Source organism: Mesocricetus auratus, unplaced genomic scaffold (genome assembly GCF_017639785.1).
Source record: "Mesocricetus auratus isolate SY011 unplaced genomic scaffold, BCM_Maur_2.0 Super-Scaffold_100024, whole genome shotgun sequence".
Lineage (NCBI taxonomy): Eukaryota > Metazoa > Chordata > Mammalia > Rodentia > Cricetidae > Mesocricetus > Mesocricetus auratus.
The window spans coordinates 19054479-19077915 of NW_024429205.1; the positions used below are offsets into that span (position 1 = coordinate 19054479).

The following is a 23437-nucleotide window of genomic DNA, read 5'->3' on the forward strand; positions in this document are numbered from 1 at the left end:
GGGTGGTAGGAATGTATTTAAGGCTCGGGATGACCATGGGGCTTATATATCTGTATTTAAGGCATTGTATCAACGTGACTACTTTCCTACTAACCAGAAAATTACTTTTGTACTATGTGAGAATGGGATTTGTGTTGGATCTCCCCTTTTGTCCTCTAATAGACTAAGGCCACTGACTGCAACACATGCAGTAAAGCACTGCCGAGTCAGCGACTAAATGGGAACTCCTTGCTGTGCTGGAAGGGGATTCAGGCTTCTGTCCCGGCGTGAGGAACATAGCGGGAGCTGGGTAAGAGGAGAAGAGAAATGCTCAAGGAAACAGATTCTTCATGGAAGCCGAACCCCTGGCCATGGACAGCTTATTCCCTTGAGCCTTGGAGGTCTAGAACTGAAACTATGTGGTACGCTGAGTCACTGAGGAAAATGCAGATCTGAGATGTCTCCAAAGGGACCTGAACATCTCAAGTCCTTCCAGACGAGGACTGTAGCAGCTTTGGGGTCAAGTGTGCTGGTGACCGTATTATAGTCACCGTCAGTCTGTGGCTACCTTTGCCTTGTAACACACAGACAAATCCCACAACCACCCTCTGATTGTTGGCACTGGTGTTTTTCTGCTCAGCAATGATTAAATTACTTTCTTTTTTGTTTTTTCAGGACAGGGTTTCTCTGTAGTTTTGGGGCTTGTCCTGGAACTCACTCTGTAGACCAGGCTAGCCTCGAACTCACAGAGATCCACCTGTCTCTGCCTCCCGAGTGCTAGGATTAAAGGCATGTGCCACTACCACCCAGCTGATTAAATTATTTTTAAATGACACAACTAGCATACTGAATGTTATAGACTATAAGTGTCAAATAGCGATTTTATTTTATATAATCTGCTCTCTAGGCAGAACTAGTAGAGGTATATCATATCAATATATGAGCTTGACACTCCTATAATTTTAGAAGCACTGAAATTTGTCTTTCTGACTTTCTTATTTTTTTGTTTAACTAATCAATTTTGAGAAAGTCTCTATGTAGTCCTGGATGTCCTGCAACTCATTACATTGACCAAGCTGGCCCCCAACTCATAGGGATCCATCTGCTTCTGTCCCCTGAGCGCTGGGATTAAAGATGTGTGTTACCACATGGGGCTGAAATTTGTTTTTCTGATTGCTATTGTAAAGAGGATTTCTGAGATAGAACTCAAGTGTCCTGTCTATCACTTGAGAGCAGCTGGGGCAGAATCACTGCCACAGGCATTTGAACTGGTTATGTTCCTCACAATTAACGCAATGATTAACTCATGCGGTCTTCTGGTTAATAGTGGTTTTCCCTCGGCAAATATTTATTGTCTGCCGTGCAGTAGGCTGGGTTAGAGACTGGAGATACGACAGTGAAGAGAGCTGGCAAGGTCCTTCACCGTCTCATGATGTTTCTGGGTGTGATTAACCCCAAATCGCCCGGCCCAGTGTAAACCGCTGGCTGAGCCGTCTCAGCTGAAGCCGCCATGCAGTTCTGCCCTTACTTACAATCTTTGTATCTGAGGACAGAGATGGAAAGGGGGTGGGGGAAGTGAGACAGAAGGACTGCCAGCTAAGGCTACTCAAGGCGCTGGAAAAGGGGTGAGACTGAAGGCAGAAGCCCAGCCTCAGTAAGGTGTGCTCATTCACTCATTCACTTATTTTCAGTGCTCCGGATGGGACCCAAGGCCCCACATATGTTAAGGATGGCTCTACCCACTGAGCTACAGATGGCTCTACCCACTGAGCTATACCTCTGACTCCTAGCATCAAATTTTTTTTAACTTTTTATTTATTCTATGTGTCTTTCACATGAAGGATCTCGATCCCATTCTTTCTTGTCCATTTGTATCCACCCTCTGCTCATGCAACACACCCTCCAATAAAATAAAACAAAATTCGAGGGGGGGGGAATCTCGTTGTGGAGGCTGTAGTGTGACACAGTGAGTCATCACGCAGTAAACCCTTTTATCCATTTATCTTTACTTGTAAGTGTTCATTGCAGAGTCTGGTTTGAGGCCTCTGGATTCTGCTACACTATGGATGCTGGGCCCTCACTGGGCCTCCTCTTGGATGTTCTGTTGTTGCCCTGTCTCATGGAGATCCTGCAGCTTTGGGTCTGCAGGACTGGCCCCTTCTGTGCTCCAGCAGATCGTAGTTGGGGTGGGCAACTCCTAACCCTGGTTCTGGGCCTGGGTAGTTGCTGGACTGGTCAGTCCGCCAGCTCTCCCATCTTCACCACCAGGGCGAGCGCTCCTGCATTGCCCTGGCTGGTTCACCTCTTGCAGCAGTGAGCAAGGGGCAGGGCCTGTTCTCCTTTCACATCCGCAGGGTCTGCTCTCCCACACCTATGCCTTCAGTGCCAGCTCTACTGTGTTGCCAAGGCGAGCTGCAGGCGCCACCCTCCCGAGTGCTGCAGCTGGTGAGGGGCAGGGACCGCTCTCCGTTTCTATGACCTCAGGGCCAGCTCCTCCACCTGCTGCAGTTGGAAGGGTGGGGGGAAGGCAGGCGTCTCTCCCCACCCACACTGCCACATGACATAAGTAGTGAGAGCGGTTCTCCCACAACTCCACCAAAAGGTCTGGCTTTATGGTGCTGCCCAGGCAAGATGCAGGGCCTGCTCTCCCAAGATGCAGGGGGCAGGGGCAACTTTCCAGCTCTTATGACCTCAGGGCCTGCTTTCCCACTTGCCTCAGGAACGGGGCATCTCTCTCCTGCCCATGTCGCCATGTGGCAGATGAGGGGTGATGTTCTCTGGGCAGCTCACCTATGCCCCCTGCCAACAGGGTCAGCTCTGCAGGGCCACCCAGATGAGGTGCAGGCGTCAAGGCGTGAGGGGAGGAGGTATCATCTAAGTCTTTAAAGTAACAGTTCCATCCATCACTTTCAAGTTCTTGTAAAGTCAAAATGACTTTATAATACTGTGATGTAACAAGTGCATATTCAGTCTTCTGTCCTGGGTTCAGCCACAAGAACTTCTAAAAGTCTTTAGGACGACCAGAATGATAAGCGTGTCTATATGCTAAAGAAGCTTTCAAGATAGGAGCTAGATGCCAGAAAGCCCACAGCATGATTGTTAGAACTTGCCACCATCTCCAGACCTCCGAGGAAGGGAAACAGAGATGAAGCTAATTACCAATGGGCAGTAACCGAATCCATTGTGCCTATGAAACGTGAGCCCCTGAATGAAGGGATTAGTGAACACATCTACATGCCAGGGAGCAGCGTCCCCAATACACAGAAAGAACTCTGGCACTGGGGACCTTCTGGGCCTTGACATATGTTCCTCTTTATCTATCTGCTCATTTGTATCTTTTATAACATCCTTTACATTAAGGTGGTAACAGTTGCACTAGCCATTAATGTAAACGATCAATCTTGAGGAAGAGGGAATCACGAAAATCACGAACACTCAAATCATACTGAAGTGCAGGCAACCTGGAGACCTAGTACTTACAATTGGTATTTTAAGTCTGGGTCAGTCTTGTGAGATGAGCCCTTAACCTGGGGGTTTGGGGTTAAATCTGGTTAGTTAGTTATAAATAGTTAAATGGCAGCACCACCAGTTGATAACCTCAGTGAACTGTAAAACTGTTTGGGCTGAGCAGTGGTGGTGCATGCTTTTAATCCCAGCACTTGGCAGGCAGGCAGATCTCTGTGAGTTCAAGGCCAGGCTGGTATACAGAGTGAGTGCCAGGACAGGCTCCAAAGCTACACAGAGAAACCGTGTTTCGAAAGACCAATATATGTATATAACTGTTTGGTGCAAAACCCCCAAATACTTGGTGTCTGAACTGTTCTATGAATAGAATCTTTAATAATAAACCCTTTAGGGCTAGAGAGATAGCTTAGTGGTTAAGAGCATTTGCTGTCTGAGGACCCATGCTGGATGGTTCACAACTACCTGTAACCCAGTTCCAGGGATCTGACATCGTCTGGCTGCTCTGTCCCACCCCCTCCCCAAAGTAATTTTTCATTTAAAAAGTTTTGTCATCATACTTGACAATGATATGGGCTATAGAAGGTTTGGCTCTAAAGACTAGCAATCTTTTCATCTTACAAATAAAAAAGTGGCTGAATTATGTCTCAAGCCACAACGGAGCTTCCGAATTGATCTTGGGTGAGTGCCGTGTAAGCTCTGTGGGGTGGACAGAAGGATTTCCCCATCTAGATGGACACAGTGCCACCAGATTGCAAGGGCCAGGATATGTGCTCGGACTGCTAGATGTGGAAAATTCCATTTTCATTCTCAAGAGATGGTGATGTCATGCAGAATGGAAGGTCACTGGGCAAGTATGCTTGCTTGGATCATGTCTGTTCAAGGTTAGTTCTGCTTCTTTATTTAGTTTTTTTTGAGTTAGCATCTCATATAGCCCAGGTTGTCCTTGATCTCCTGATGTTTCTGCCACTACCTCCCAGGTGGTAGGATCACAATCATGACCACCACATACAGCAAGGACAACGTTAAATTAGCCTCCCATTGCTGGTCAATTCATATTTCATAGATTACATGTTTTTCATAAAAAACTGAAGAAAATGTAATGTTCTCGGGGAGCTCTGTTGCTGTCATCTGCCCTCTTCTTGGGCAGGGAAGAGGATCCTTCCAGCTCTTGGGTCCCTTTGGGCTGTCACATTCAGGGACAGCGACATCAGGGAGGTGCTAGTGAGGGAGACCGTTGGAAGAAGACTCCCAGAAAGTGCTGCCAGCCCTACAGTGAGATTCTGGGTACGGGAGTGAAGAGGAGGAGGGGTGCACTGGAAGCCGGGGCCTATGGATAAAACAGCCCCTGCGTGAGCAGCTGGCCTCATCCGGTGAGGAGGAGGGACTCCCAGAGGTGTGTGCAGGAGGGACAGGAAGGACTAAGGCCCCCGTGCTTTCCCCTCAACCCAGTCACTCATTCTCCTACTGTGGGGAGTTGTCCCCGGCATCTTCCCTGTGTCTTCGAAACAAGCTGGAGCCACACCCCCAACCCTCTTCTAGTCAAGTGTGGCCATGTGACTTGCTTTCATCAACGAAGGGGGATGGGAGTGATTAAGTTGTCACTTCCTGGTAAAAGTGTTTAAAACTGGGTTTGATTTTTCATCTTTCTGTTTTGCTCAGGTGAATGTACCTGTCGACAGAGAGATGCAATTCAAAAACTTTGTGTGACTCAGGGAAACAGGTGAATCAAACCAGGCAAGAACCAAACCAAGCAAGCTCATTTCATTAAAGCTCATGGGACTTCTGGGTCCTCAGCTGGGCCCAATGTTTTCTTCCCTCACTGGCAGCCTCTCATCGTTCTTTCTTGCTTCTGCTGCCCACTGCCAATGTTCTCCTTCCTGAAATATGCATACTCTAAAATCTAACACACTGATAAATCCATGTTTCTGAAAAAGATGGAGAACTGTTTCTCATTTTATTTTATGTATACCCGTGTTTTGCCTGCATGGATGTGTACCAAGTACATGCAGTACCCCTAGCAGCCAGAAGAGGGCATCACCTTCCCTGGGACTGGAGTTTCGGACGGCTGTGAGTTACTATGTGAGTGCCAGGAATCAATCCTGAGTCCTCTGGAAGAGTAGTCAGTGCTCCTAACTGCTGAGCCGTCTCTCCAGTCCCAAAAGATGGGCAATTTTTAAAGTAAACATTTTACATTTCTTTTTTGAATCAGTATTTTATATTTCTCTCTTGAATTTCGTTTATCCCAGTTTATTATAATGGACAGGTCCTCAATTTTTCTTGCATAGGATAACAGCTACCAAGAAAAAAAGAAACCTTCAACCATCTCCACACATCATTAATTAATAACTATGTCACTCAGAACACCCTGAGTCACTTGCTTTTCCAGCACCCAAAGGCTCAGAGCAGGAAATATAATTACTTTTGTCAAAAAGGCTGGTAGAGCCAAGACCTATTTGCAACCATAGGGTATCTCTAGGCATCCAAGGAACACTTCACTTTCATGCATATTCATTCAGAACGTATCATTTAGACCTGAGGTTACTCCCACCACTTGGAAAGCTGTTTCAAGCAATTAAGGTCACTTGGGACACAAAACCAGCAGAAAATAAAAGAACATGAAAATGAAACGGTATCCTGGTTAATCATGCATATTTAAATAAGCACAAATTAAACAAGCTTGGGTTTAAAGTAAGAACATGCCCCCTTAGGTAAACAGGACCAGTCTTAGGCCGTTGCACACCGCCATGGAGGGAAACTTCTGAGGGTTTTACAAGCAATCAACTCCTCGGAGACCAAGTGATGCAAGGAGCAAAAGGGAGAGTGTGCAACACTTGCATAAGGAACAGAGGGACATGCAAAGGGAGTGAGAGGCCGGGGGAGGAGTCTGAAATCCACTTACTGCCTGCTTTTGCTCTTCCTCCTAGAGGTGTGGAAGGTGAAGAGGCAGAGGAGAAAAAGAAAGATTAGTGCCCACCACCACAAACGCTGGGAAGAAATGACAGGAGAAAATGGGCAAACGTGGCCACGCACAGGTCTGGAGAGCAACGTCCGATTCACCAGAAGGGGACCAGTAGGATACAGTGAATGGCAGTCCTCAGTCCCAACCAGGTAATCAATGCAATGATGCCTTCCAAAGAACCTTAGGAACCAATTACTTAAACCTCCTGGAGGTCCCGGCTAGCCTACAGTCTCAACTACTTCAGGCAGACTGGAAGAGGAAGTTTAATCTCAACTTAAAATCCCATTTACAATGTTCGCATATGTTTAGGTACGTATTTCTAGGGCAGCTGTTGTTGAGGTGGGAACCTGGACCACCAACATCAGGGTTACCTGGGGATGTCTCAGAGATGAGTTTTTTAAGCCCCACCTGAGATCCACTAAGCCAAATCCCTGAGGACACCTAAAATGTGTCCCAAGAGCCTTGTCACCTTGATGGGGGTGAGGACACCTGGAATGTGTCCCAAGAGCCCTGGGTTCTATTTGAGAACCACTGCTTTAGTGTCCAGTCTGATGGGTCCTCCAGGCCATAGTTGCTTTTCTTCTTTTCCAGTGTCTTCTCAGCAGTAACCACTTCACTCACATTCAAGCTGCTCTGTGGTTCCCTTCAGGGATGTACACCCATGCCCATTTCTCTCAGTGATCAGAAAACTGCTTCAGAACCCTGGCAGGCCTTTCAAAAAACTGAATCCTAACGACTGGGGTATAGCCTGGTTGGTAGAGTGTTTGCCTAGCATGCATGAAGCCCGCGGTTTGATATCTTGCACAACATGAACCAGGTATGGTAGCTCATGACTGTAATTCTGGCACTAGGGAGATGGAGACAGATGGTTCAAGGCCATCTTTGACCACATAGTGAGTTAAAGGCCAGACTGGGATACATGAGACCATGTTATAATAAAACAAATAAAATAAAACACAAAACCCACAAGGGGGAGGGAAAAAAGAATTTCAGTTAGGCATTGTGGTACAAGCTAGTAAACCTAGCACTGGGAAGGCAGAGGCAGGAGGAAGCTGCATTCTAGGACAGTGTGAGCTTCACGGCAAGGGCTTGTCTGAGGGAGAGGAGAATGGGACCCTCGGTCTAGTTCTTTTTATTCCAGTGCAGGTCCATCTAGCAATTCTCAGGCATAAGGCACTGGGAACATAGATGGGCTTCCCTTTTATAGCCTTCCAGTGAGGGCAGGTAGCGTAGGACATGCTAACCACGGCTGACAGATGAACGCAGTGCCAAGAACTGGAGCAAAAAGCTAAAAGCAGTAAAGATAAACCTGCAGAGTTTCTCTAGCCTTGGTCCTGAGCTCCTCAGTCACCGTCTTTCTGTTCTCTGCGCCTCACCATGGGTAACTGTAGTCAGGGAGCCTCTGTGGGGCCCCGGTATATAAATCACTATGTGGCTATGGTGGCTCCACCTGTGCTGAGTCCATGGGTGCAGTGGCTTGAGGGACACAGGAATGGGCAAGCTCCTGCTCTCGAAGGGTTTGCAGGCCTGGGTCTGAGGGCAGGGTCATTTGGTACTGCAAAGAACCTGCACAAAGGAGAGTGGGGAGACACGGAGAATATTTCTTATTCTTGCAAGGGAGAGACAAATATGGACTCAAAACTCAGTGAGCACCAAGAAATCCCTTGAGGCCCGGATTAGCTGGGGAGGGAGCTTTCATGCTGAAAGTCAGCTGTCTGCATTGGGACTTAACCCCAGTAGCCAGACAGAGTCCCTGAGCTGCCTGGGTCACTGAGAAGTCAGAGGCTTCCCATCACACCAGCGGCATGGAGGGACTAAGCTGCAGCGTGGAGGATGCTTCTCTGAGGCAAGCGAATCTCCAACTCTAATGAGCAAGGAGGCAGCCATGGGGCAGGTTTTATGCAATCGAAAAATCGCTGGCACTGCTTGCTGAAACAGAAACTGAGATGGGATGGGCATGGTGGTGCACAACTTTAATCCCAGCACTGAGGAGGCAGGGGCAGAAGGATCTCTGTAGACAGCGTTCAAGACCAGCCTGGTCTACATTGTGAACACCTAGTGAGCTTCTGGACAGTCATGTTTACGTAGTGAGATGGGTTGGGAGGGTGGGGCACTCTTCACAGGCTGAAATTCTAGCTGTACTGAGAATGCTAAATATTACCATGTGCCCCATGTTTGGTAGTGAAGATACCATGGCTTTGGTTTAGCCGAACAAGGAAGCTGCTGTGTTGGCTCATGCCTGTATTCCCAGCACTGGGGTGGCTCAGGTAAAGGACTGTCTCAAGGTCAGTCTTGAAAGACAACAAATGAAACGAAGTAAGGAAATTTCAGAAACAATGTTTCAAGACCACACCATGCTCCCTCTGCTATGTAGACTACCCCAGGACATAACACCATAATGATTTTTTGGGAAAACCGGATCAGGTTCGGATGGGCTGATGGACAGGGTCAGTGTGTTCTCAAGAGTGAAGAGGTCTCTTCATTGAGAGAGGACAGACTTTGGCAAAGTGTTCCTTATGCTGGTGTCACACAAACTCAAAAAAGCTAGTCAGATAAAGCCCTAGGGCTCTGTGAGAAGTGAGAAGGTCTGATATACGGTCTGAGAGCATTTTGTATCAGTCCGCTAGGGTCAGTCAACATAGACTGATGATAAAAGATAGTACTAATCTCATTTAAAGGGGGTCATAACATCTTAGTGATGAGGCACAAATCTAGAAGAGTTTATGTTCCCTAAAAACACATGAATCTGTCTCTTCCATATAGTGGAAGTAGTAGTAGCATAGTTCTGCAATAATCTACAAAGAGACTGACAGTCTAACATGAACATTGATGCCTACAATCCCAGAGCTCTGAGGCAGAAGGATCATGAGTTCAAGGCCAGCCTATAGCTACAAGTAAATTCTATAGCAGTCTGTATTAAAAACCAACACAAAAGCAATATTAGAAAATTAAAATGAAGTAAAAATGTTAGAAGCAAGAGTTAGAAACAGAAATACTGACATATAATTACTTATAGATTAAATAAGTAGTTTGAGACAGAGGTTACTTACATATTGAATCAAGGAAAAAATAAAGAAACCATGTAGAGAACTCAGGTGCCTCAATGTTAATGACATATCATTAAAAGAAAAAAAATGAGATGATTGCTGACACTCCTTTGTGATCTTTGTGATAGGGATTGAGTCTGGTTATTATTCATCAAATACTTAACATTTATAAACTTGGAAAATATATACATACATAAATAACTAATAATAATTATTATTACTATTTTGAGACAGGGTGTTACTATGCAGGCCAGGTTGGCCTTGAACTCATAGAAATTTCCAGCCATTGCCTCCCAAGTACTGAGATTAAAGTCGTGTAGTACCACATCTGGTCTATGGTTTATTTTTTATTTATGTGTAGGTATGTGCACCTACTTGTCTATATGTGCACAGAGGGTCAGAAGAGGGCATGGCGGCGCACAGCGACCCCAGACCTTGAGAGGAAGAGGCAGACAGATCTCTGAGTTCCAGGCAGCTAAGGTACAGAGTAAAACCTTGACTCAAACAAAAAGCCCACAAAGCAAATCAAACCAAAAATCACAGCTGGGCACCTTTCCATCCACATGTGGCTAACATTTGGGAAGCCTCTCCCTGAAAGAGAGGCTGACACAGGGGTGGGGCATGCTCACACCATCTCCTGGCCCACAAGTGTGCCAATCCCATGAGGTGGGGTTTTCAACACCTCACAAGGTGAGAGGAGTCACAGGAGATGAATGTTTATGTACCCAGCTGCTGTTGTGAGGTGGGGATGGGGCTGACCAAGTTTCTGGGTAAGGTTTTCTTGAAATTAGACTCCTTTGCACATAAAATACTTCTGAGAGGAAATCTGTCGCAGGGTCTATGCAGAAACACGTCCGTCCGTGTAAAATAAACCAAATACCAGGACCAAGTTAGGGGGAAAAAAAACCTCAGCTCAAGACTAGAAGCGGTAAGTGCTTGAGGAGGTAAAACCTCAGTTTCCAACACAAACATAACACTGTGCCAGTCGCCAGGACCCACTTTATTATTGTTAAGGGGCTGGCTGAGAACGCAGACACCGAGGAGACGTCTCAGCTATGGCTTCCTTGAGTTACTACTCCCTCTCTGGACCCTTGTCACCCCAGGCCTGGGTGATTACACAAGTCTCCTATAATCATTTAGTTTCTTGCTCTTCTAGCCTGCCAAGTATTGTCTCAAACCTGTTTTTTTTTTTTAATAACTCCTCATTGTCACATATTTGGTACACTCCCTTCAGCAGTTGTGGCTGCTGGGGCATACTGTACATACAGTGTGGAGGGCACAGCTGCTGTGTGTGGCATACTGTACAATGTGGTGGGGGGTGCAGCTAGGCACAGCTAGGACCTTAAATACCAACAGCACAGGCAGCCATCCTTGAATCTCTGCTACATAATCCACTGAGTGTTCAGCACTAGCACACTGTGCAGATGAGGACATTTAACACCAGCCACTGCCTGTCTCTGACCTAGAGTAAAGGGCTGTCATGTACTTTCCAGCAAACATGTATGGATTTATTCACTGTCCCTAAACACCAAACCTAGGGTAGATATTCCGATTTTATTTTTCCCCAGTATAGTAAAGTTACTATTCAGAATCAGGATGAGTAAGTTGGTTTACATGATGTTTACCTGTGTGTCCACCTGACTGGGCTAACGGATATCCACAGAAATGGTTACAGTATTCCCAGGCTTGTCCTGAGAGTATTGAAAAGAGCTTGATGACCAAGGACAGGAGACCTGCTTTTGCCAACAGGGAAAGGCGTCATCCAGACCACAGAGGAACCGTATACAACCAGAAGGCAAAGAAAGCAAGTGTTGTTTATTGTTGCTGGAGTTTCTCTAGTCCTGCCAGGTCCCACTGCCTCTTTAGCCCCAAATAAGCACACAAAGACTTACATTAACTATAAAACTGCTGGTCAATGGCTACGGCTTCTTATTGGCTAGCTCTGTTAAATTATTAATCAATTTCTATTAATCTATGTATTTCCACGGGTCCTGGCTTACTGGAGAATGCCCAGACCTGTTATTCCTTTTGCAGCTACATGGCGTCTCTTTGTGGCACCTCTCTCTGCCTACCTTTCCCAAAATTCTCCTCGACTCCTAGTCCCACCTATCTTCCTGCTTCTATGGCCAAACAGTGTTTTATTCATCAACCAATAAGAGAAACATATATGCAGAAGGACATCCCCATCAGTTTATCTACACTGGGGGCGGGGGTTCCCAGGCTCCAGGACTTAGGTCCATTCAACACCCATTCCTTACAACCCACCTTCTGGATTGGGATGGGCAGTCAGCAACCCAGATTCTTAGACCTCCAGACACACTGGATCACACCACTGGCTTTCCTGTGTCTCCCTTGTAGATTCTTCTTCCTCCATGATGGAGCAAGCTACTTCCCACAATAAATTTCCTTATATAGCTACAAATCTCCTGTTGGTGCTGTTTCTCTGAAAACACCCTAATACAGTCTACTGGTGTACTTCTTATTAAGAAGAGGACAACTGATGTTGGTCAAATATTTAGATAGGCTATATGAAACTTGTCTTAAAAGAAACTAAATAGTTGAGAAATAATTTTCATTTATACGTAGCTAATACCTGATTTGCAAACATCTTTATTTGCAATTACTTAATTTTTATGTGTATGAGCATTTTTCTTGCATTTATGTATGTTCACCACTTGTGTACCTGGTGCTCATGGAAGCCAGAAGAGGGTGTCGGATCCCTTGGAGCTGGAGTTTCAAACAGTTGTGAGCTGCCATGTGGGTGCTGGAAATAGGGTGTGAGTCTTCTGAAAGAGCAGCCAGTGCTCTTAGCCACTGAGGCAAAGAAATTACTTGAGAACACGGCTCTGTTTCTAATACTATTATTATTATTTGACATTTATTTACTGTGTGCACATGCGTGTGCATGTAGAAGTTAGGAATCAGCTCTCTCCTTCCATCCTGTGGGTCCCCGGGATTTGAACTCAAGTGGTCAGGCTTGGCAGCAAGCACCTTTACCTGCTGAGGCATCTAGGCTCTATGCTAATTTTGATGACTGATACCCAAATTGGGCTACACTTATGCACGTCTACCTGAAAACTGTTTCCAGGCCCCAAAGCCAAGCCTGGGTCCCACGCTACTCGGTGAGGGATGCCGTGGGAGCGGAGCACACAGGCTCTTACCTTTAGCAGCTTCATCAGCCCCTCCAGCTGTACCATCAGCTCCCGCCTACTCTCCTGCAGCGCTGACATCCTCTGCTCCAGCTCATCTTTCCTTTGCCTGCCCGAGAGGAGGAAGGAGCTGGTCAGAAACAAAGCTTTGTGACTGGCAGGTCCTTAACTCACACACACGGTCAAAACCAAAAGGGCACAAAATACCTGCATCTCCTTCATCTCCTGCTGACCTTAAACTATGCAGCTGAGGGTGACCCTGAACATCTGATCTTCTTGCCTTCGCTGCCCAGGTGCTGGGGTTACAGGCATGCACTATCGTTCTTGGTTTACGCTGTGCTGGGATTGAACCCAGGGCTTTGAGTATGCTAGGCAAGCCCTTTACCAAGTGAGCTACACCCTTAGCCCCCGCTGTCATCATCAATGTAGACGACTCTACCAGCTTCTTCACGGTAAGTACTTCTGAACAATTATTTTCCATTCCATAATCCTAAAGGAATTCTTCTATGCTTTCTCCCAAAGTTTTCAAGTTCTTTCTTTCTGTTTAATTCATTGCTGTTGGCTTTGTGCTGTGTGTCCACATGCACAGACACCTGGCTTAGCTCAGGGACCCAATATCCCCCCCCCACAGAAGCTGCGGCTTGAAACGAGCTCCCGACTTCCCTAGCACGAGATCCCTCCCTTGGACTTAATCTCCTGCTTCTTGCTGCTTTGTGCGGCATCCCTGGACTCAGCCTGGGCCGACTGAATCTGCAACACTTTTCAGGTCCTTATACCATCACCAGATACTTCTGGTAACTACAGTTCCGGCAATAGATTCTGGTATGACAGTTTCTGCTTTTCTAGATATAAAAATAGTCACCTGTGTGTGAGCCGAGCATAGGAAGTGAAACGAGTGTGTCTGAGGCTGACAGCTGCTCTTCCTCTCTGCTGGGATCAGCATCCGCTTCCTCAGGCTTTCTTAGTAAAGCACTTACCCTGTGACCATCCCAGTGTGCCACAGTGAACAATGGGGCCACCAAAAACACAGCCCAACTAAATCCCAAACTGAAATGAAACTTTTTTCTTTCTGAGATAGGGTCTCACTCACTATGCTTCCATGGCTGATCTGGAACTCACTCTGTAGACCAGATTGGCCTTGAACTCATAGACATAGAGATCCTCCTGCCTCTGCCTCAAGTGCTAGGATTAAAGGTGTGTGCTGACACGTCCAGCCTGAAATGAAGTTGTGGGGATACATTCATCTCGTGAATTCCATTCTTTATGTTTTACTTATTGATGATAAGAATCTAAATGACAGGATACAAGTAGAAAACCAATAATCATTGTTCCCTACCTAAAAGAAAGCACAGTGAAGGCTACAAAGGAAGCGCTGAAAACTCCACTACTCAGCTATGTATATGTCAGATGCTAGCCTATTCATAACTAAGTGTGAGGCTGGCAGGACACTGGTGCACGCCTATCATCCTAGCCCTGGGGAGGCTGAAGAAGGAAGATTACAAGTCCAAAGCCAGCCTGTACTACAGACCACTAAAAGTTCTAGGCCAGCCTGGGCTACAGAATGAGAGCTTACCTCACCCCCACCCCGTCAAGTATCAAATATAGAATTCTAAATGCTACAACAGAGACAGAAAGGCACACTCTTAAGAATGCAGAGCTCTGGTAAGATCTAAGACGTCGGATTTGGTTTCTGTGACATCCTCACTTATGGGAACACACGTGTAGAGAGGAAAGTGACTCTCACTACAGGCCTCCCTCTCACACCATGCTCTCCAGTGTGGTCCGCGGAGCTCAGGCAGTCTGCGCTGGCGGGCAGGTTCTGCCCACTAAAACTGCACCGCAGGCTACAGTTTGGGAGCAGGTGGGTGCGCACTAACCTGAGCAAGCGCAGCTCTGCTAGCAGCGTGGGGTTCTGCTGGGCCTTCTCAGGAGTGGGCTGGGAAGCCTGCTCGTGCTCCAGACGCAGGCGTTGGATCTCCTGCAGGATCTCTCTGGGGAAGGGGAGAGGCGCTCGCTGTTAGTGTTTGACGGCTCTGTTTTCCCATTAGTTGTCTTTACCCCTCAGTGCCTCCTCTGCTGGTCCTATGTGGACTTCCCAACTCTTCCGCCATCCTTTCACTTCGCTTGGAGACTGGCTCCTGACTGGAGGCTGCTGCCACGTCCTCCCCAGAGCACGCTATACAAGGGCCAGTCTCCTAGTTCTGGTTTCTGCCTCCCACTGCAAAGAGGTGCAATGTGTGATTCCCCAGGCCCTTTAGCAACATTTCACAGGGCCTTTTAATTATAAAACGAGACAGGTTTCATGCAGAATGAAAAGGCCACGGTGAGTTGCTAAAACAGAGCAAAATGCTACTGGGAAGGCATGGGGTAAGGGACTGTGAGGGACACGGTGGGGGGTGGGAGGAGTCCTCAGACAGAGACTCTCCAGAGGTGACAGATCAGATGGCAGGACCACTCTTGTCTGCTGAAGAGTCATGCAGAGCTAGGTGTGATGACATGGCTGTGACCCTGGCACTTGAGGGAGAGGGGAGGAGGGTCGAGACAGACAGCAAAGTCAGCTTGTATTACTCAGTGAGTTCGAGGTCAGCCTCATTTACAAGGGACCGTCTCAGAGAAGCAAAAAGAGCAAGCGGACAAGCCAAGGAGTCTGTGAGGCGACCAGGACCACACAGAAGACAGCATGACCGTGGGAAACAGGTCAGAGTCACGTCTTCACCTGTTCTTGTTTTCCAGTTCCGCAATGAGCTGTCTCTGTTGTCTGTTGGCATCAAAGTTGAAGCTGGCATCCGTGGGAGGACGGGTCTGGGGAGGGGAGAGGATTGGATTTTGTTTTGTTTTATTTTGTTTTCCCAAATTCAAATATCTAGAATCTGAGACTGACTGCTGATATTAAAAAAAAAAAACAATTTTTGAGGTTTTGTTTGCATACCATAAAACCAATCCAACAGTCTTAGTAAATCTAAACATTTGGATAAGCAACCACCACAATCCAGTTTTAGAACATTTCCCATCACCATAAAATAATCCCATAGGACAGTCTGTTCTCAGTTGCTAACGCCACTGCCGAGTGAGCTTGAGTGCCCTGGAAACCACTGGGCACTGACGGGTTGGATTTCTTTTTTTTTTTTTTACATTTTTTAGAAAAGAGCTTGCTTCACATGTCAATCCCAGCTCCCTCTCCCTCCCCTCCTCCCGCATCTCCCCACCATCCCCCCCCAGCCTCCCACCCCATTCCCACCTCCCTCCACACAGGGGATATCCGACGGGTTGGATTTCTAAATGGCTCTTTCCTAGAAATGTCACCCAACAGAATCATTCCGTGCATAGTTCTTGTTCTGAGGTAACAGTGGGTTTTGTACGTCCACTTACGCTTACCCTTGCTTCCAGCTTTTAGCAACTACAGATGAAGCAGTAATGAACTTTCACTTATGGGGTTTTGTATTAATGTATACTTTGTGTTTTACTTTGCACATGTGCACATGCCACTGTGTGTGTGTGTGTGTGTATGTGTGTGTGTGTGTACGAGCATGCATGGTGTGAGGTGAGAGGATCTGCGTGAGTTGCCTCCATCTTTCTACCATGTAGGCTCCAGGACTGCACTCAGGCGTGGTGATGAGAGCCTTTACCTACTCGGCAGTCCTGACACATGTTTTATTTCTTCTCAATAAGCACACTGACATGGAGCTGCTGCATGCTAGCCCTATAAACAAGGTCTGGGAACTTTCATACTGTTTCCCAAAGTAGCTGAGCCACCTTATCCCCCCTCTGACCATGACTGAGGACACCTATTTCTTTTTTTTTAAGTTTTGTTTTATATATTTATGCACATGAGTGTTTTGCCTGCATATATGTCTGCGAACTACCTGTATGCCTGGTGTCTACAGAACTCCTGGAACTAGAGTAGCAAATGGTTGTTAGTTGCCAGGTGGGTGCTGGGAGTTGAACCCAGGCCCTTTGGAAGATCATCCAGTGATCTTGGCCTCTAAGCCAGCTCCAATGACATAGCAGTCTCACTGAAGCCTGTTAATATCTTTCTTGTTTCAACATCCTCACTGTAAAGGCTGTGACTGTGAGGCTTCCTTTTATCTCAACAGGAGTGAGCTCACATTTCACAAATCTGCCCGTTCCCTTTTTCTCAGACAGCAGCTTGTGCAGGCCTAGAACGTTATGTAGTCAAGGATGACCCTGAACTTCGGATCCTCCTTTCTCTGCCACCCAAATGCTTACAGGCATCTGGGGCCACACCTGGTTTACACTGTGCTGGGAGTTGAACCTGGAGCTTTGGGCATGCTGGGCAAACACTCACTGCATTAAATCCCTAGCCCCTAACCTTTTAAGTATACAGTTCAGTGATTTTTTAGTGTGCTCATGAGACTGTGAAACCATCTCTACCCTCTCATGCCAGCAAAGTTTTACTATTCCCCATCCCACGCCCATTAGCAATCATACGACTCATTCCCACCTGCCCTGAGAACCACCATTCTTTCTGTCTCTGTAGTTTCACTGATTCTGCATATTAGGCATAAATACAATCTGTAGCCTTTATATCTGACTTCTTTAACTTAGCAAGATGCATTCAAGCTTCACTTGTATTAAGTATTTATTTTTTTATGGATAAATAATATTCCACAATATAAACATACCACATTTTCCTATGAGTTGATTTACATTTGGGTTGTTCCCAAACTTGTGTAGAAACATGTTCTTTCCCCTGAGTACTCATCTAGTAGAACTGCTGAGCCTCATGCTAACTGCCTTTTGAGAGACTGTTTTCCTAAGGGGTCAGACTGATTCCCGTCGACACTGTATGGCATCCCGGCTTTCCTCCGTAAATGCTCACACTTGTTCATCTTCCGGGGGAGTCATTCTCATGGGTGTGAGGTGGTAGCTCATTGTGGATTCCTTTAAGAACTGTAATGTTGAGCACACTCTCATGTGCTTCATCATTATTTGTGTTATCTTTGGACAGACCATGTGGGTGTGATTTTTACCCTCATTAGCTCCTTCAAGAATATGGGAGAATGCAACAATCACATAGAAACAGACCATATACACACTGTAGAGAGGGGGTCAGGGCCCAGACATGTAGCTCAGATGGGATAGCGCTTGCCCTGCATACATGAAACCAACACCTCGAAAAACCAGGTGTGGTGACACAAACTTGTAATCGTCACATTCAGGTGGAGGCAGGAGGATCAGGAGTTCAAGGTCATCCTCAGCTCCATAGCTAGTCCAAAGCTGTGAGACTGTGTCTAGACTTGCCTTTGACTCAGCAACTAGCACGGACGCTCTCAATTAGGCCCCGCACAGCCATGCTCACTCCGTACTTTCTCTGCTTTGCCTCAAGCACCACCTGCAAGAAGCCCAATACCCTGTTCGTTAAAGACTGACTGACAAAACCCTCTCACAGGCTGTTTTCTACATAAACGTGCACAACGGCACGGCCACTCATATTTTCCTTCTTAAGAAAAAGAAAAACAAGATAACTTTCTTCTTTCCTTAGAAGTCTGACCAGCAGCCAGCTGAGCAAACTCCCCACGCTGTATTTAGACTCTTGTGAGACCTTGGGTTGAGCCTTGCAAAGATGGTCTGAGAATGAACCTAGCTATGATTAATTAGTTTCTAATTTCAAAAAAGTAGAATCGAAAATTATAGTTTCTGTTAGGGTGAGAGCAGGGGAAATTACAGATTTGGGAAGGACTTGCATCAGATGAGAACAAGCATGCTTGGTGCTATTCACTGGAAATGTCTAAGTAACCTTGGGTACTTTTTGTATCTGACTGTAAACCTGGTGTCTTCTATAGTGGAGACTGAAGTAGGAATCCAAAGCCATTAGTAGAGACCCCTAAGCAGGCAAGATTCCTTAGCTCCCAGTAGTTTCTCCAACAGAAGTGGGCAAGCAACAGTTCCTGCAGACAGAATGGGGCTGGGCTTTCCCACCTGCCTGGACTCACAGACCCCTCCCCCCCCAGTCTAGCCCCAGTGAATGTCTAGCATGCCCTGTCTTCTTTGATCAAATGTAAATATAAGTGGTGGTGCACACCTTCAACCTCAGCATGGCAGAGGCAGAGACAGAGGCAGAGGCAGAGGGGCAGAAGGGCAGAGGGGCAGAGGGGCAGAGAGGCAGAGGCAGATCTCTCTAAGTTCTTGGTCAGCCTATTCTACAGAGTGAGTTCCAGGCCAGTCAAGGCTCCATAGTGAGACCCTGTCTTAAAAATCAAAACTGAAACAGCAAATATAGCCTAGGTGCTCTCTCCCCTGAGTGTGACCTATTGTTTCCTGTGTTAGATTATAATCCCCACTTCAAGGTATTAAAGAGGGTAGGAACTCCATGGCATTTTCGGACATGATTTTCAAGAGGCAATTAGGACTTGAAGAGGTCTTTAAGATAGATACCATGATTTTGGTGGTTTCCCCAGGATTGAATCCTATAGGACACACATACATTCGTCTCTGTCTCCTGCTATATTACTCTCTGAGCTGCCTTAGGACCCTTCCCTTAAGAAGACCACCACCAGATGGTGGCCCTTTGACCTTGGACTACCAGAATAGTGAGTCCAAATAAACCTTTCTTCTTTATCAGTACCTTACTTTAGGCATTTTAGCACTGAAAAATGAACTATTACATATTATATAACAGACACATTTAGTATTTGCTTGCTATCTCAACACTGTGGGACTCCTTAATAATAATAGTCATGATATAATAAAACAAAGGCAAGTCTCCCTTCCTATCTTCTGGATTCTGCAGAGGCTAAGACAGGAGCAGAATGATTAGTTCATAAAGACACAGGATACATTGTCTAGAAGAGACTCTAGATAATTTCTTTCTAGAAAGAAATCAATTTATTCATTTCCTGGCTCCTCAGTGCCCAGACACTATTCAAGCCAGTGATGCCGGGTGAATGGGAGACAACCCTCACCTCGCGGAGCTAACGTTACATTGGGGGAGACCATAAAGCAAAAAAATAGAAATAAGCAAATAAACGCACGCCAGCAGTGACAGGCACAGGAAGCACCTCACTGGGGCGGAGGTGCCTCCAGTGAGGTGCTTCCGAGCATGTGCAGCGAGCCAGGCGACTGGGGAAGAGCACGTTCACATGGGGTGAAAGGGGCTGGCGCCTGGGCAGCTGGCCCTGCTGAGGCAGTTTAAGGGCTTGAAAGTAAGGAAGAAGAATCTGGCAGTCAAGAGTTTATCAGTTCCCATGCAGTCATGTCAGCACAGAACTCAAAAAGGAAGCTGGGGGGAAAGCGCTTCATGGGAAGGAGACAAGTTGCTCCTGGGAGGCCTCACCGGGAAAATATGCGTGAGCGTACACAAATAAGTACTGAGACATTCAGACCGTGTCTACGGGTCCTCATGCCAGCCCACCTTAACAGACGGGTCCTCATGCCAGCCCACCTTAACAGACGGACGCCCTAAGCAGACAATAGCAAAAATAAATCTGTTTCCACATGCTCCCTAATTTGTTACGGGACTCCGCCACGTTTACTTCCTCGTTGCTGAAGTATCTTTATGCAAAATGTGTGTCATACTTCATAATTCAGCCAACAGCTCTTTAAATATTTAAAGCCAAACTCTCATTCATGGACGAAGGTTTCTATTACACAGCAAATCCTTTAACCAGAGCCTGACCTCTCCCCTCCCTCCTTGTACCCAGAAGGCCTCCAGGTGAGGAAACTGATCAGATCTGCGGCTGTGGAAGGGGACCAGAGATGCTCAAACAAGACGACAAAGGGTTCTTTAAGACCAGTACGGTCGTTCACACCAGTAACCTCAGTACTAGGGAGGCTGGGAACAGAGTGATTACCACAAATGCAAAGCTAGCCTGAGCTACACAGTGAGTTCCAGGCTAGCCTGGGACACAGTATGAGACTGTCTCAAACACAAAGGCTACAGAGATGACTCAGAAGTTAGGAGCACTGGTGAGTTTAGACCCCCAGCCCCCACCCCCATAGCAGCCTCCAGGGATCATTACCCCAGTGTCCAAGAGCTCTTAAGCACTATTCTGACCTCCATGGACACCAGGTGTGCATGTGGTACACATATATACCATACATGCAGACAAAACCTTCGTACACACAAAAAATGTTTTTAAATCTAAAAAGGAAAAATTAGAAACAAAATAAAAGATGGAGAAATTATGAGCACCTCTGAATCAAAAGCCTTTCAGGACTTTAACAAAATGTTCACAAAGCTTAAAGCTCCACTGCCACCCCCCAGTCCCGGTGGAACTGACTGAACTTTAACCCCGAGGTTCTAGAAATCCTGTCTCCACTGTCGGAGCCTGGCAGTCGGGTTTGTCTTTGAAGAAAAGACTTCTGTTCTTTTCTTAGGGTCCAGACTTCACAGGTAGAAAACAGCCCCTCACTTTGAGTTTGATTCATTCAGGCTTGCAACTTTTCAGCTGTTTACATTTTGTTTTGAGTTTTAAATAAATCTAAAAACAAGACAAAAGATGTTGGAGACAGTCTAAGATACATGAGTCTGCAGAGGTCAGAAGACGGCCTCATAGTCCCAACAACTGGAATTGCAGGTGGTTGCGAGCCGCCATGTGGGTGCTGGGAACCAGGTCCTCCGCAAGAGCAGCCAGTCTCTTATTCACTGAGCCATCTCTCCAGCTCCAGCTATGAATGTTTTAAACTACTAATTTCAGGGCCCACTTCTAAAGCTTGTCATAGCTGGTCCGGGATAATATGGTTTGGGCATTGGGAGGGTGAAATCTCGCCCGGTGATTCTAATGTATCCAGCCACAAACATCTGCCCTGTTAGACCTTTTAAATTGGCCAAAGGCAACAATTTCAGTTTCTATTGCTGGCGCATTGAGTTCCTCTCCACAGTTTGCCCCCTACGTAAATACTTTTTCTCTTTAAGCCATGCTTTGTCCATCAACAGGCCCTTTATTAGCTTACTTTAGACTAGAAAAAAATTATCAAGATTTAGTCACTGCTGAATAAAAGCTAATCTCTGGATTTATTTAAATAAAAACTTGAACTCTGAAATTCTCTTGACTTCTGAAACTTGGGTGGTCTGCAACAGGCGGAAAAAGACATACTTAGGTTCCTGCACGCAGAGCGTACACTGACCACATGCACACATAAATACTTTTCTAAGTTGTCAGCTATTTCAAAACACTGCTAGAGCAGTCAGAACTCTGACTTCCTGGAAGAGACAAAACCCCAGCAGCTTAGAATGTCTCCTATATGCTTTTGGCTTTGTTTTTAAGATTTTTTATGTGTATGAGTGTTTTTGCCTGCATGTATGTCTATGCACCACATGTGTGGCCCTGGAGATCAGAAGGGGGGGTGGGTCCCCTGGAACCTGCCGTACGGGTGCTGGGAAGCAAATCTAGGTCCTCCGAAAGAGTGACCCAGTGCTCTTAAGCACTGAGGCATTTCTCCAGCACCCTCCACCCTTCCCTCCCTCCCTTTCTCTCTCCCTCCCTCCCTCCTTCCTTCCTTTCTTCCGTCCTTCAGGCATAGACTGGCAAAGACTGCTCAGTGGGTAGAGGTACCTGCTGCCAAACTCGATGACAGGTGTTCAGCCTCTGGGGACCCACATGGTGAAAGAAGAAACTGAATCTTGCAAGTACTTCTGTGGCAGATAACCTCCCCAAATAAACAAACACACAGAACATTGTTAAAAGCAAATCAATTTAAATCCTAGCACTTGGGAGGTAGATGTATGAGGATTATGAACTCAAAGTCATTCCTGGCTCCATTATCAAATTTGAGGCCAGCCCAGAGTACATTAGACACTGTCTAAAAAAACAACCCAAACAAACCCCAACAATTTACTTAGCAAAAACATTGGTGATATGTTTGTTAAATCACCAATGTTGTAAAGGCATGAGGTGATCATCAGTGACACAGGAATCCATACAGACCTATATTTACTTTCAAGTCTAGTGGAGACTTTCAACTTTGATGTACACATTTTCTCATTTGTAAATCACATTAGGAATCTTATCTATCTCCTAAAGTTGTCTTGAGGACCAGGTAAGACATCCAGGCCAGAGGGCTCAGCAGTTAAGAGAACCTGCTACTCTTCCAGAGGACTGGTTTAGCATCTACAGTGGGCAGCTCCTACCTGATAACTCAAGCTCCAGGAGAGTTAATGATGCACTCATTAAGAACACACATGCATGCATGCATGAACATACACACACACAGAGTATGGATTACAGAGTAACCCAGTTCCAGCCTAGACCGTGTGGTGTAGGGGAGGGAAACTTTAAAAATGGAGAATGAAGGTTCCATTAGAGAGCAAAGAGTGGGATCCATTTGGGCTGCAGTCTCTGTAATCCTAGGAAAGATGGTGCTTCTCACACATTAGCATCCTCTCAGGTTCAGACGCATCGGGCAGATACAGGGTAAGAAACAAGTCCCTTTGGTTGAACAGAGCAAATGCTACACATCCAGGCAAGTAGACATCGAGTCAGATGTAGCCTAGTATGCATTTCTGCAGCCTCCTAAGAAAGAGATCAGTGTCTTTGACCTTTATGAACCTGACAGGATAAGCCAAAGAGATGTCCCTGAGAGCCACTACATTGTCTTTATATCCCTGGGCAGTCTGCACACAACCCTACCTCCTAGAGGATAAGTGCAGGGTTATGGGTTATTAACCTCTCCCCAGAATCCAATAATGCTGTTTAAGATGGTGTTTCCCAGGCTGGCTGTAAATCACAAGACAGCAAATTTTCTTCCTTTTTTTTTCTTCAGTAAAGACAGATGGGCCTGAAACCTACAGGTTCTCATTCAGTAGGCCAGAGGCAAAGTCTACACATTTTAAAGTGCTTCACATATGATCATACTATGTGGCCAGGTTTTGTGGTGAC

The 23437-nt window shown here is 46.3% G+C and overlaps 1 protein-coding gene across 7 annotated transcripts in view; it reads right to left on the reverse strand.

Moving 5' to 3' along the window:
* Dtnb (dystrobrevin beta) overlaps positions 1–23437 on the reverse strand; it is a 200107-nt gene that overhangs the window by 22759 nt on the left and 153911 nt on the right. For 5 of the 7 annotated variants that reach the window (XM_013119858.3, XM_013119859.3, XM_021232445.2 and 2 more), the window contains 4 exons: positions 15316–15401; positions 14477–14590; positions 12612–12708; positions 6344–6364 (listed from right to left, as the gene is read on the reverse strand). In XM_013119858.3, the coding sequence (XP_012975312.1) occupies positions 6344–6364; positions 12612–12708; positions 14477–14590; positions 15316–15401 (318 nt within the window). The remainder of the gene's footprint in view (positions 1–6343; positions 6365–12611; positions 12709–14476; positions 14591–15315; positions 15402–23437) is intronic. The other 2 variants (XM_021232444.2, XM_021232440.2) reach the window with 1 other exon arrangement.